The 11,515-nt window shown below is 37.6% G+C and overlaps 1 protein-coding gene and 1 pseudogene across 2 annotated transcripts; both read right to left on the reverse strand.

Annotated features, from left to right (window-relative positions):
• Positions 1 to 3,906: 3,906 nt before the first annotated feature.
• On the reverse strand, positions 3,907 to 7,311 carry LOC137716629 (uncharacterized; annotated as a pseudogene). The gene is made up of 4 exons (XR_015960891.1): positions 6,845 to 7,311; positions 5,236 to 6,366; positions 4,752 to 5,168; positions 3,907 to 4,660 (listed from the first exon to the last, which is right to left on the reverse strand). The product of XR_015960891.1 is annotated as an uncharacterized LOC137716629 (transcript).
• Positions 7,312 to 9,420: 2,109 nt separating this feature from the next.
• Positions 9,421 to 10,991, reverse strand: LOC137714296 (akuammiline synthase 1-like). Its single transcript, XM_068453540.2, has one exon. The coding sequence runs from the start codon at positions 10,971 to 10,973 to the stop codon at positions 9,594 to 9,596; it is 1,380 nt and encodes a 459-aa protein (XP_068309641.2). The 5' UTR covers positions 10,974 to 10,991; the 3' UTR covers positions 9,421 to 9,593.
• Positions 10,992 to 11,515: the final 524 nt, after the last annotated feature.

The following is an 11,515-nucleotide window of genomic DNA, read 5'->3' on the forward strand; positions in this document are numbered from 1 at the left end:
TTCCTAGAACGTGGTTATTCTAAACTAATTATATATTAATAAAGTTATTTTTGTCAACTAAAAGAGGATGAAAGACAACTTAATTTCTTCCACAAAATAAAATCATGGGCAATGAAGTTAATACACACAAACTAAATTTTATAGTTCTTTTTTAAAGTCTTACCCAAATGTGATCCTAACATCCTCTATTTAAAAAAAAATGAAAACTTCTTTTCGCAACCATGATTAACCTAAAGCACCGGTGGGGTACCGGCCAAAGGCTATCACAAGTTAGTAAGCAATATAAGACTCGTGAACAAGAAAATAATGAGTATGCGATGATTGCGTTAATTACCAGATATGAACAGAGATGAACTCCAGATAGGTATATTTATATTAATTAGATGAGAGACCTTTTTGATATAGAATCCGTATTAAACAAGGAGAATCCAAGGGGATGTCTAGGATTATATATTGTGTCCTCTTAGGAGTGATTAGTTGAGGAGCACGCCAATCTCTAAATTGTAGGAATCTCTGAGAATATAGGAAACTAGTTTGATCCTTAATCAGATCAGGTTTTCGTATCTTTTGGATCCTAGATTGTAGGAATCTCCAAAAATATAAGAAACTAGTCTGATCCCCAATTGAATCAAGTCTTCATGTCTTGCTGAAAAAGAATGGTCAATCTCAGCAAGTCTGGTGAACTTCGCCTATATACCTTTTTCGTAGCACAACAGCACGTGGTGGCATCACCGACCCTTTTACTTTTGAGTAGCTCAACCCAATCAGAGCTATTTAGTTCATGACCCGACTTCTAAGGTACACCTGTTTCGATCTGTCTTACTCCGGGCTTAGAAAATTATGATCCTACAATAACCCCTTTGTTGTGGGCCATTGATCTAACAAAGTTACAAGTAAAAGGTATACATCACAAATGTTCACCCTTAGATAGTATTCTAGCATATCCGAAGTTTGAGAGAAGCTCTTGAATTTCAATTAATAACGATGATAAGATGATAGTGCTTAAAAGGTTTCATAATAGCAATCCTAACTCAAAAGGAAAACAAATAAGAAATTCTTTAGTAGAGCGATATTGTTTGTTAGGGAGGAGGGAACCGGAAAATCACAAACTAACACCAGGATGCATAGATATGATTGTTTCCCACAACTACGAGAAAAAATTAGTTATTTACTCTTTCTTTTTGTTTGATAAAATACAGTTAGTGAATTACCTAAGAAAATTAATTGGGAGCGCAGTTGCGCTCCCCTAAAATCTAACTAATCAATTAGTAAATCAAGCTATCTATCTACAAAAATAGACCTACTATCTAATTCGAAACGTCATCACCCTCCTTAGGAGGTTTGTTGAGATCCAAGTCTAATAATATTCTAGGACTCGCAACGTGAATTGTTTTATCAGTCCAATATTGACTTCCTGGATCTATGATCACACAATCTTCACGATCATCGGCCGATGCAACTTTGATTTTAGCTGAATCTTCATGTCCATCGGTCGATGCAACTTTGTTTTTAGCTGCTCCTGTAGCTTTTAAAACTGGTTCTCCTTTATAGTAGTGAGATCTCTTATGGCCGCCAAGTGCCTGCCCTGTTGGGAACGTCTTGAAGCAAATAGGGCATACATGATGGCCTTTGTAGCCATCTAAGAATTTTCTTTTCTTTGACTTGGGGTACTTGTAGTGCTTGCTTGCAGAATCAATATAACTATCACCGTCCGAGTACTGATCAGCTGAAGATAAGGAAGAAGATGGAGGAGGAGACTGGGCTCTTTGGCGATGTGATCCCATGTGGCCACACAAGGATTTCATAGATGGGAAAGTCTTGTTGCAAACTTGGCATGAGAGTCTACTATTATTCCAAGAAGGGTATTCTAATAACAATTGTTGTTGCTTCACTTTACACTTCTTGTTGTTCTTCGGACCTAGATGGCGTTGAAAGTGGATGCTTATGTGACCTCCCAAAGCTTGTCCATTCCGAAATCTCATACCGCACTCGCTACATGTTCGACTTCGATCTACTGCCTGGGTTTTATGACCATTATACAGTACTAGTTCTTTACCCTTGGTATCATCAGCACCATTCAGATATTCTCCCAAGATTTTCCGCTGAAAGGTCTTCATGACGAAAAGAATAGGTTCGAATAAGTTGAACCTAAACAAAGTATGCAACTGATTGAAGGCGCAGATGTAGAAATATAGAGAGCATGGAGAAGAATCTGAATCACAACTTTGAGGTACGATTTGAATCGTTTTCTGAATGTGTTACTTGATCTCTGCTCGAATGAGTTTTGCTAAAAAGTTTGAGAAAGGATGGATATTTATAAGGGAAGGCTACCAGAGTAACGGCCAAATAAACGGCAATCCTTTTTGAATTTGGACTGGGATTCGGTGGGTCCATCCACCGATTTTCAAGTTTCCAACTTAAAATAAGAGTGTAGCGTGAGAAAGACAAAAGGTTAAGTTTGGAGAAGACGAACCCGGTTATGTTATATACAACGTGTTTGACCAGATAAAGTCAAAAGGATATTTATAGTAACTACTATCTTTTGGATACGTCTTTATGCAGGAGGCTTGTTTGGATACTTCGGGTAGGAAAGAAATATTTGAGAATCCAACAATAAATGGCTGTTTAATTTGGTTGTGGGTCACGTGTGGGATATGTGAGATTTTTTAGTGTATCTAGAACACAAGAATGGTACATCATGTATCACTATAACGAGTTGCTTGCATATGTTGGATTAATCCAACACAGGATGAGGCCTCATACAAAGTTATAAAATTACCAATTTTTCTTTTTTGATCTATATAAAATTACCAATTAATCGTAACAAAGATGTTCTCGAGGTCACCAGATGATCAAGGAATGTATGATCATCACTCACCATTGGATTTGATATCAAGGACGGAGAATGAATAAATGCAATTGTAGTGTTTTAATCTTATCTCTTGATGTCGAATTCAAGGATGAGTGACTATGATATCAAGCAAGCTAAATATAAGTAAATGTAAATAACAACCTCATTTTTCCTTTTTCCTTTTTCTTTCAAGTCCCTTTCCTTTCCTTTCCTTTCCTTTCCTTTCCTTTCCTGCTTACTTAGATGAATATTGCTGGACCTATGACGATCTCTCATCATGTGTTTTGATGCTTGTGGCCTTCACTAATTGCAGGACCGTTTGATAATCATTTGAGTCTAATTTTCAGTACTTTTTATTTTTTAAGTTTTTGTTATGTCTTTGTTTCTCCCTCCTCTTTCTCACAAACACCACTCTAGCATTCTTCATAGAGTGGTTAGGCAGGTACTATACCGGTACCACACGGATAGGTCACAAAGTCATTCCTTCCACTACGGACGCCGACAGGTTTCTTTTCTCTTTTTTTTTTCTGTGTTGGACGTCGAATTGGCACTTGACATTTTTTACACAAGGAAAAATCCCAAATCTTTTCTGCTACCAGATTCCTATACACACACACAAATCACACAAACAGGGACAAGTAAAAATGTGCCGTTCTCCAAAAATCGTTGCGTTCTTTTAACAAACACCTTCTCCCTACCCAAACCCTAAACCTAGCCCTATTTTCTCACTATCAAAACCCATATCTTCCTCCTTTCTACAGCACCATTCATTCCATACTTCTTCCGCACGCACCATCAAACACAACCACAATTCCTACATTCTCACCACTGTCTACTTCTCAAACCCGGCAACCCTTTCCAATTCCACATATCATAACACCCCAGACACTATAATCAGACATGAGATAAAATGTTGAAATATCAGGATGCATGGACACGGACACGGATACGGCGATACGACACGGGGACACGTCAAATTTCTAAAAATGAAGACACGATACGTCAAGGATACGGCAATTAAAAATATATATAAATAAATAAATATATCTAAAATATTATAAAATAAACATTCAAATTTATTACTCAAGTTTAAATTTATTTCAATAAACTCCTAACAGTTAGAAAGATAGTCCATCCAACAAGCAATTAGTCTTCAAACTTGAAAAATTAAAATGAAAATCCAAACGAAAATTAAAAAAAGCAAAGTCTCATTCAACTTCCACATTCATGATGTCTCCTCCAGTAACTAAAGTAGTCTCCAATGACGGTTCATCAAGTGAAAGGTTAGCTATTTCAAGCATCCCGACACTTTCTTCACCCAAGTTTTCAAAGCCATCTCCTCCAACATCCCACAATTGAGTGATACCTTCCTTGTAGGTTGAGCTATTCCTTGATAAAAGACGAAGATTATTATGCACAAATACCAAATCCTCAGCTCTTTGTGGTGTAATCTTGTTCCTTCTTAAAGAGTGAATAAAACTATAAGTGCTCCAATTTCTTTCACAACAAGAGGAGGAACAAAGTTGTCCAAGTAGCTTCAACGCTATGGATTGGAGACTAGGTGTAGAAGCTCCATGGATAATCCACCACATCACTGGTTCCAAATGAAATCTATCATTCATAGAATCAATAGCTCCAAAGTCATTCAAGCACATAGAGAAAGAGGCATACTCCACATTGATATTTCATCTAATTTCCTCATTGGAAAAGTATCTCTCAAAGCACTTTTTCCTTTCAATTGTAAGTTCAACATCTCGGTGTGGAGCAAGACGACTAGGGTCTTCTTGGAGCCATTCTGAACTATAATACCTAAAATAAAAGAAATAACAGTTTAAAAATGTACTCATAAAGCTAAAAATTAATCTAGAAGAATTTATAAGTAAGTTAGCAAAATCATTACCTTGGATTTAATGAATGTGCCAAACAATGAAGTGGTGTGCTACTTTTAGTCCATCGCTCCAATAAAATGCGATACACCGCATCAAAAAAGCTGCTTTTTTCATGTAATGCCTTGCGCTCATTCCTGTATATAGCAGCTTTCACCTTTTCAATCATAGCATCCCACCACTCATACACCAAGTGAAGACAAGGTTTATCTGTGTCAGCCATTCTAATAACCTCATATATTGGAGCTGTAAAGAAAAGAATATAATCAATCTTCTCTCAAAAATCCTCATCCAATATCTTTTGCTTCACCATCATTGCTTTAACCAAATCATCTTCTTTGTACAAAGCCCAATTCGGGCTAATCACCATTTGTTGTAAACCTTCCTTTATTTCCTTCAATCTTCTAAGCATCACAAGTGTGGAAGCAAATCTGAAAAATTTAAAAATTAGGACAACTTATAATTAAATAAGGAAAAAAAAAAGTGGAGAAAACAAACCTTGTTTCGGCAATGGAAAGTAACTTTAGTTTGCAATGTTCATTAAACATGGACAATCTCATGCTATGGTTCATAATAAAATTTTTTATGGACCAAGCATCACTAGCAATAGTTGAAATCCAATTGCAGTCATCATAGGAAACTTCTGTTTGTTTCGGAGTACATATACTCTTCAAAGCAAGATTAAGAGTGTGAACAACACAGGGTGTCCAAAAGATATGGGGATAGTGGGCCTCAATAAGTAACCCAGCAGCTTTACAAACAGGGGCATTATCAGTGATCACTTGAACAACATTTTCATGACCAATTTCTTTAATAGCTTCTGTAAGAAAGTTGGCAATACAATGCTTGTCTTTGTATTCACCTTCACAATTAATTGCTCTCAAGAACATTGGCCCACTTTCACAAGTTGCCATAATATTAATAAGTGGTCTCCTTTGAGCATATGTCCACCCATCACTGCAAACACTTACACCTTTAGTGCTTCATGTGCGCTTGATTGGTTGGAGGCACTGCTCAATGTGACTCTTCTTTTGTTGCAGAAGAGTAGTTCTCAGTGCGTTGTAACCTGGTGGAACATACCCTGGAAGTGTAGAAGCACGAACATATGAGTTCCGATAGTGCGGATTTCTTGCAAGGTTAAATGATAAGCCATCTGTATAAAACATCCTTGCAACTTCGGCATCACATTGATCTCGAGCCTCCTTGTTAAAAGCTTTACTGAGAGGCCCACTTGTTCCCTTTCTCTTCTTTGGATCAAGATTTGCTTCAGGTAGATCATAACAGAATGAACCAGTATTGGGCAACGAAACATGTTTAGGAGCAGAACTCTTCAACTTGTATTCACACTCTCGAACTAACTTATTCATTTCCGCAAGAGTTTCATCAGTAACCTTGTTGCAAGGCGCGATCCCATTTCCAGACATTTTTAACAAATGAAACTTGACCCTAGAGTAGGATCCTTTATAAGTTTTTTGACAATAATTGCACTCAAATTTAGTATTTCCTCCTCCTCTATTTCCCACTTTTTCGAGCTTTTTGACATACTTCCACAGCGGAGCATTATAATTTTCAACAATCTCATCCAGATTAGCATTATCATTCACATGATTATCAGGGTGATTCATTTTCCTAAATTAACAAACATATAAACAATAAAAGTCAATTCATCGTATAATCGTATAGACAAAGACTAATACATGAAAAATTTATATTAACTTAAGAAATAAAAAATGCATCATGAAAGCATATACATAAAATATTATAATCTAAATATCTAAAACATTGTATTCCCAATTTACATAAAAGATTAAGCTAAATATCATGAAAGCACAATAATATCTAGAACAATGTATTATAATCTAAATATCATGAAAGGCTATTCCAATAGAAAAATGTTGGTGTAAGGCTGGAATCCAATAATAATATTATAATATCATATACAAAAAGCAAAAGGCCATTTTTCCAATCTACACTCATTGAATCAGTCAAAGCAAAAGCTTTTAGCTTCGAAATTAAAAACAGGAAAGCAAGCTTTCCTTTCAGTTGCAGAGATGGGTTCTGCAAAACAGGAAAGTAACCTTCGAAATTAAAAGTCGAAAGCTCTTACCAGCAGTTGCAGACGGAGACTATGGAGACGACGAAGAAGTTGGACGGAGACGACGAAGCAGTTGGACGGAGACGACGGAGCAGTTGCAGACGACAAGTCTGATTTTTGAATTCTGAGGTTCGAGTGAAGAAAAATAGGTAAATCATTATTTTATACCCAAAATCGTTTTGGGTTTTAGCCAAACAATCGTTTCAGTTTAGCTAATTGGAATCAATCACGATTCTGTGCGGATTTCTTGATTTATTTTTTATTTTTTTTCTTCTGATTATCCTCTGATTTAGTTGGATTATCCTCTGATTTAGTTGGAACGTATCCGAAAAGTGTGATACGCGTATCTCGACAGTATGATACGCGTATCTCATCAATAAACAACGTATCTCTTCATTCCGATACGTATCGGGCTCGTATCCACACGTATCCTATGCGTATCCGTATCCCTGCGTGTCATATACGGGATACGCTGGCTGTTACCCATGTCCATGCATCATATCTCTAAGAAAAGAAGAGTTTAAATATCTCAATCTCACTCCAACTACATATCATAATTGAAAAGAAATTACAAATCATGCTAAGGCTTGTGGCTTCACCCTAGCAAAGAGAATTAGTTCCACATATTCATAACTGAAAAGCAAAATATTATTAAGATGAAAGTTAAAGGAGAAACACCCCTTTAGAACCTAAAAGCTCTCTAGCCAAGGTCTCCAATACAATACTCTGTGAGAGACCCTAGCAAAACTCGGCTAAATATAACTTGGGTAATCTGGGTAGCTAAAGATTCCCCACGTTTAATGATCAAATCAGCACCAAATTAGGCTCACAAGTTGGTGTTGGAAAAATAAAACCGTACCCTACAATTTTGCAAAGGAACTTTCTTAATAAAATCTTCAATGACTTAAGGGCCAAAAAATCTTAAAATGTCAATTTGGCAACACTGTGCAGTCAGCCTTCATTTAATTGCCATGATCAAACAACTTAGGGTTGAGAATTTGACACAATCATATTGGAAGACTTATGAATCCACTTCAGTTAGAATTATTCCAAAATTCCTTCGTTTCATTGCTTTTTGCACAAAGTAGACTTACATTTCCTCTAATTGAATTATATAGCTGTTGATCCTAAAAACTACCAAGCCTACATGGCGCGCAGACCGAGTAACTAATGAGCTAACTACATCCTTCGGTTGATGTGGGGCGTGCCAACTCGTTGGCCGAGCTCGGCCGAGGAGCAAAATTTGTTGATGCTGCGTTGAACGCGCTATTGACTTCTTGATTTTGCAACAGCGACCGACGAAGGAACACGTCTCGGCCTTTGGGCTCTTGAGCCTAAGGATAAGGCTATTATTTCTGCGAAGTTCACGAATCGTCGGCACTGGGTTCGATCATAGTGATTATATTCGTAAGAGTATAAGCACGTCGAACTGGCTCCAAACTATACTGACACAGGTACTAAAAAAAGATGTATGTCTTGATGGTAAATGTGGTTCGGCCGTTAGAATGCCGAACTCTGAAACTTACTTGTGAGTATCCAATCATAAAATCACTCAGCGTTCAATGTGCCGAATATAGTAACTTGTAACACCTTACTTTGCCGAGAAGGCTAATAAGATGACCTCTGCCAATAAGGATGCGGAAACCCTTCTCGACCCAGACTTGGATAGGTAACCAGTTGGCCTCGATAAAATGTTGTTTATCTAAATTGAAGGTGCTCCTCGGTCGGCTGATTCTACGGCAACAATGTTGTTTATCCAAACTAAAGATGTTCGCCGGTTGCCTTCACAGTGCTGTTATCCAAACTGAAGATATGTTGGCGGAAGGAGAAAAAAAAAAATTCTCAAGATGTTTGAGAGGTTTGCACAGGGCAGTTGTGTGTTGAATTGGAGGGGCTTCGAATGATGCATTCCCCTTCTATTTATAGCGACCAATCCCACCTTAGCCGAATTAGAACTATATTCGGATTAGGATTCTTCGTCCTAGTCCTACAGGGCTCGGCCAATCCTACTCCTACTAGGACTTTGAACCAAACTTGCTATCCGGCCACCTTCACTTCTCAAATCTTAGTGTCCTTACTCCATTGAGACCCCTTATTATACTAGGACTTCAACCCATCCGCTCTTATCCAAATCACTCCTTCTTGCAATAGGACTCGGCCACCCTAACTGAGCAGCTTATGACTACTAGACAGCCCATAGTACATTTGGAAAAGTTTTGGGCTATCACAAACCTACACTCGACCCAATAATATTATTTTGGGCCCAAACAATAGCAAAGTATCAAAATTATCTCAAAATAAAAATAAATTATAACTAAGATAAGGGGTATCATGAAAAATAAATAAATATATATATAGCAAAGTATCAAAATCATCTCAAAATAAAAATAAATTATAATTAAGATAAGAGTAAAGTTACAGAATAATATCAACTCATCACTCCCACAATCAACATTGAAGAGAGTTTTTTAGCTCCCACGATGTTTGCCATTAGAACAGGGCAAATCCATGCTCTAATACCAATTGACACAGCATAAGGATTACAATCATGAAGAACAAAGATTTTTGGAATCCACTAGAGAGGGAGATAAAACCGAAAGATTGTTTTATTTCTGAATTGATGAATTACATAAATACATAAACATAGCCCCTGGGGATGCTAAAGGGTTCTTAAGAAATTAAACAACATAAATTCGGACGGAAATTGAAAAAGTACAAAATTTATTACAAATTTTTATTTGCGGTTTTGGAAGCCTACTATCTATAACTTTGCCGTCGTCCTCATTTTCTGTTGAACTGGCTGTGAATATGCAAGCAGCTCCTTATTGTTTTCAATTTTGGCCAAGTCTTCTTCCTTGAGAGTCAAGATCACTTCCATGCCATCACCATCTCTTGTATCCATGAACTTTATCGCGTTCTTGATATCTGCACTGCTAATAAAGACCCATAACGGCTTTCCCCATCCAAAATCGGCTGAATAAAAGGGCAACCTGCACATACTGCTGCAACTATAGGTCTCTATATCATCCCTCCTTAAGAGGTTTCCATACTCTTTGAAGATTTCAAATGCTTCTTCCCCACTAATTCCGTTGCCAAAGTTTTCTTTAAATTCCTCCATGCCTTTCCTCAATAAAGCAACCAAGGTTAGAAGATCTTGATTATCAATATCTAGTTGTGTCTTTGTCATAGACAACCCCACAAGACTTCCCAATAAGTATTTGTCCGCCAAGGGCTTAGCTAATATTTCACGCATATTCACCGCTTGGCACCAGACGGAGGTCTTCATAAAACCCGAGTTTGATCTTGATGCTTCCATTGTGCATTTCCAAACGAGGGCGGACACAACTTCAATGCGTGAAGGATTTGGCACGGTGGAGCTAGCAGATTTGGACTTGAGAGCAGCAATCTCTGAGGCACCAAACAGAAATCTCCTTGTCATACACTTTTCTTTAGCATATTCCACGACGGGGTGGTGTGTGTTTAGGAAATCTAGTGGAGGGAAGAGCGAAGCTGGGACACCAAACATTTTTGGAGCGGGAAACTTCACCACCTCTTGATGATCACCAGTAGTAGTACTACTGACGACTGATGAGCCAAAGGCAAACGCAGCCCAAGTATTAATGAATGTGCTGCCTGTAATGGCATCGGCGACCTTGTGAGAAATACTGGCCCCGATTGCTACCCCACCGCGTTCAAAGAAGCTGGCCTGGACTAGTACAAGATTGCCTGATCCTGCAGCTCTTGCTAATCCCATATGCTCAGCTGGAAGAAGTTGCTTAAATAGCATTTGATGAGCATCCGGGTTGTCCAAAATCTTTGATATCGGACAGTTGACTTGGGCTTCAAGAAACTCAGCCCCACGGTCATTGCAGCCGATTGAATCATTATATTGGAATTGGCCTGCCCAGGGATAAAAGAGAGTTAGAGTTTTAGATAATGATGTTTTTAGAATATTGGATATTTCAGCAGAAGGGACTGAAGAATTATGGTGTCGATAGAAGAACAGAAGCGGAACGTAAACATCGGAAGCAATCTGATCAAAGACAGAAAGTTTGAGGATTTTGAAGTGGCGAGGAGTTGGTGAGGATGGTTTAATTGTTTCCTTGTGGATGATTTCAACCTTGATCTCTGAAGTGGTCATCTTTTAGTTGCTCCCACACAACTTGAGTTCCATAACCTAATAAGCACTCCCTTTTATAAAAACAGAAGTACAGCTAGTTCCTTCGAACTTCGGAGTTTGAGTCTTTATTGATTAGTTTATTTGTATGATTGTATCTTTATTTTTTTATTTTTTCAGTATAAATTGAATGTGTATTAACTGGAGGCTAACCACTCTACATAATTATTAATTTGTTTGTTTATTGCAAATTGCGGGAAGCATGCTTTCACCAGTTTCAGTGAGATCCCCATGACTCCAGCAATCTCTCCTAAATTGATCCAAGAATGGTCAACTGTATAGTTTTATACAAGCAAAAAAGCCCACGCGCGGGTTTACAACTCTAGTTACACATAATTACAACAATGTTTCCAATTCTACTACTACATATATACAACCATACTCACAATCCTATTTACAGATATACTAATCAGTATTTAAAACTATGTTAAATGGAGAGAGTTTTACCTCAGTACAAAACTTGATAAAATTAAACAAATTCTCATGTCATTGGTCAATTTGACCCC

Source organism: Pyrus communis, chromosome 3 (assembly GCF_041283825.1).
Source record: "Pyrus communis isolate YQ-2024b chromosome 3, ASM4128382v1, whole genome shotgun sequence".
NCBI classification, from domain to species: Eukaryota; Viridiplantae; Streptophyta; class Magnoliopsida; order Rosales; family Rosaceae; genus Pyrus; species Pyrus communis.

Excerpts from the sequence above, each read along its gene's own strand:
- LOC137714296 (XM_068453540.2), bottom strand. The coding sequence starts at position 10,973 with ATGACCACTTCAGAGATCAAGGTTGAAATCATCCACAAGGAAACAATT.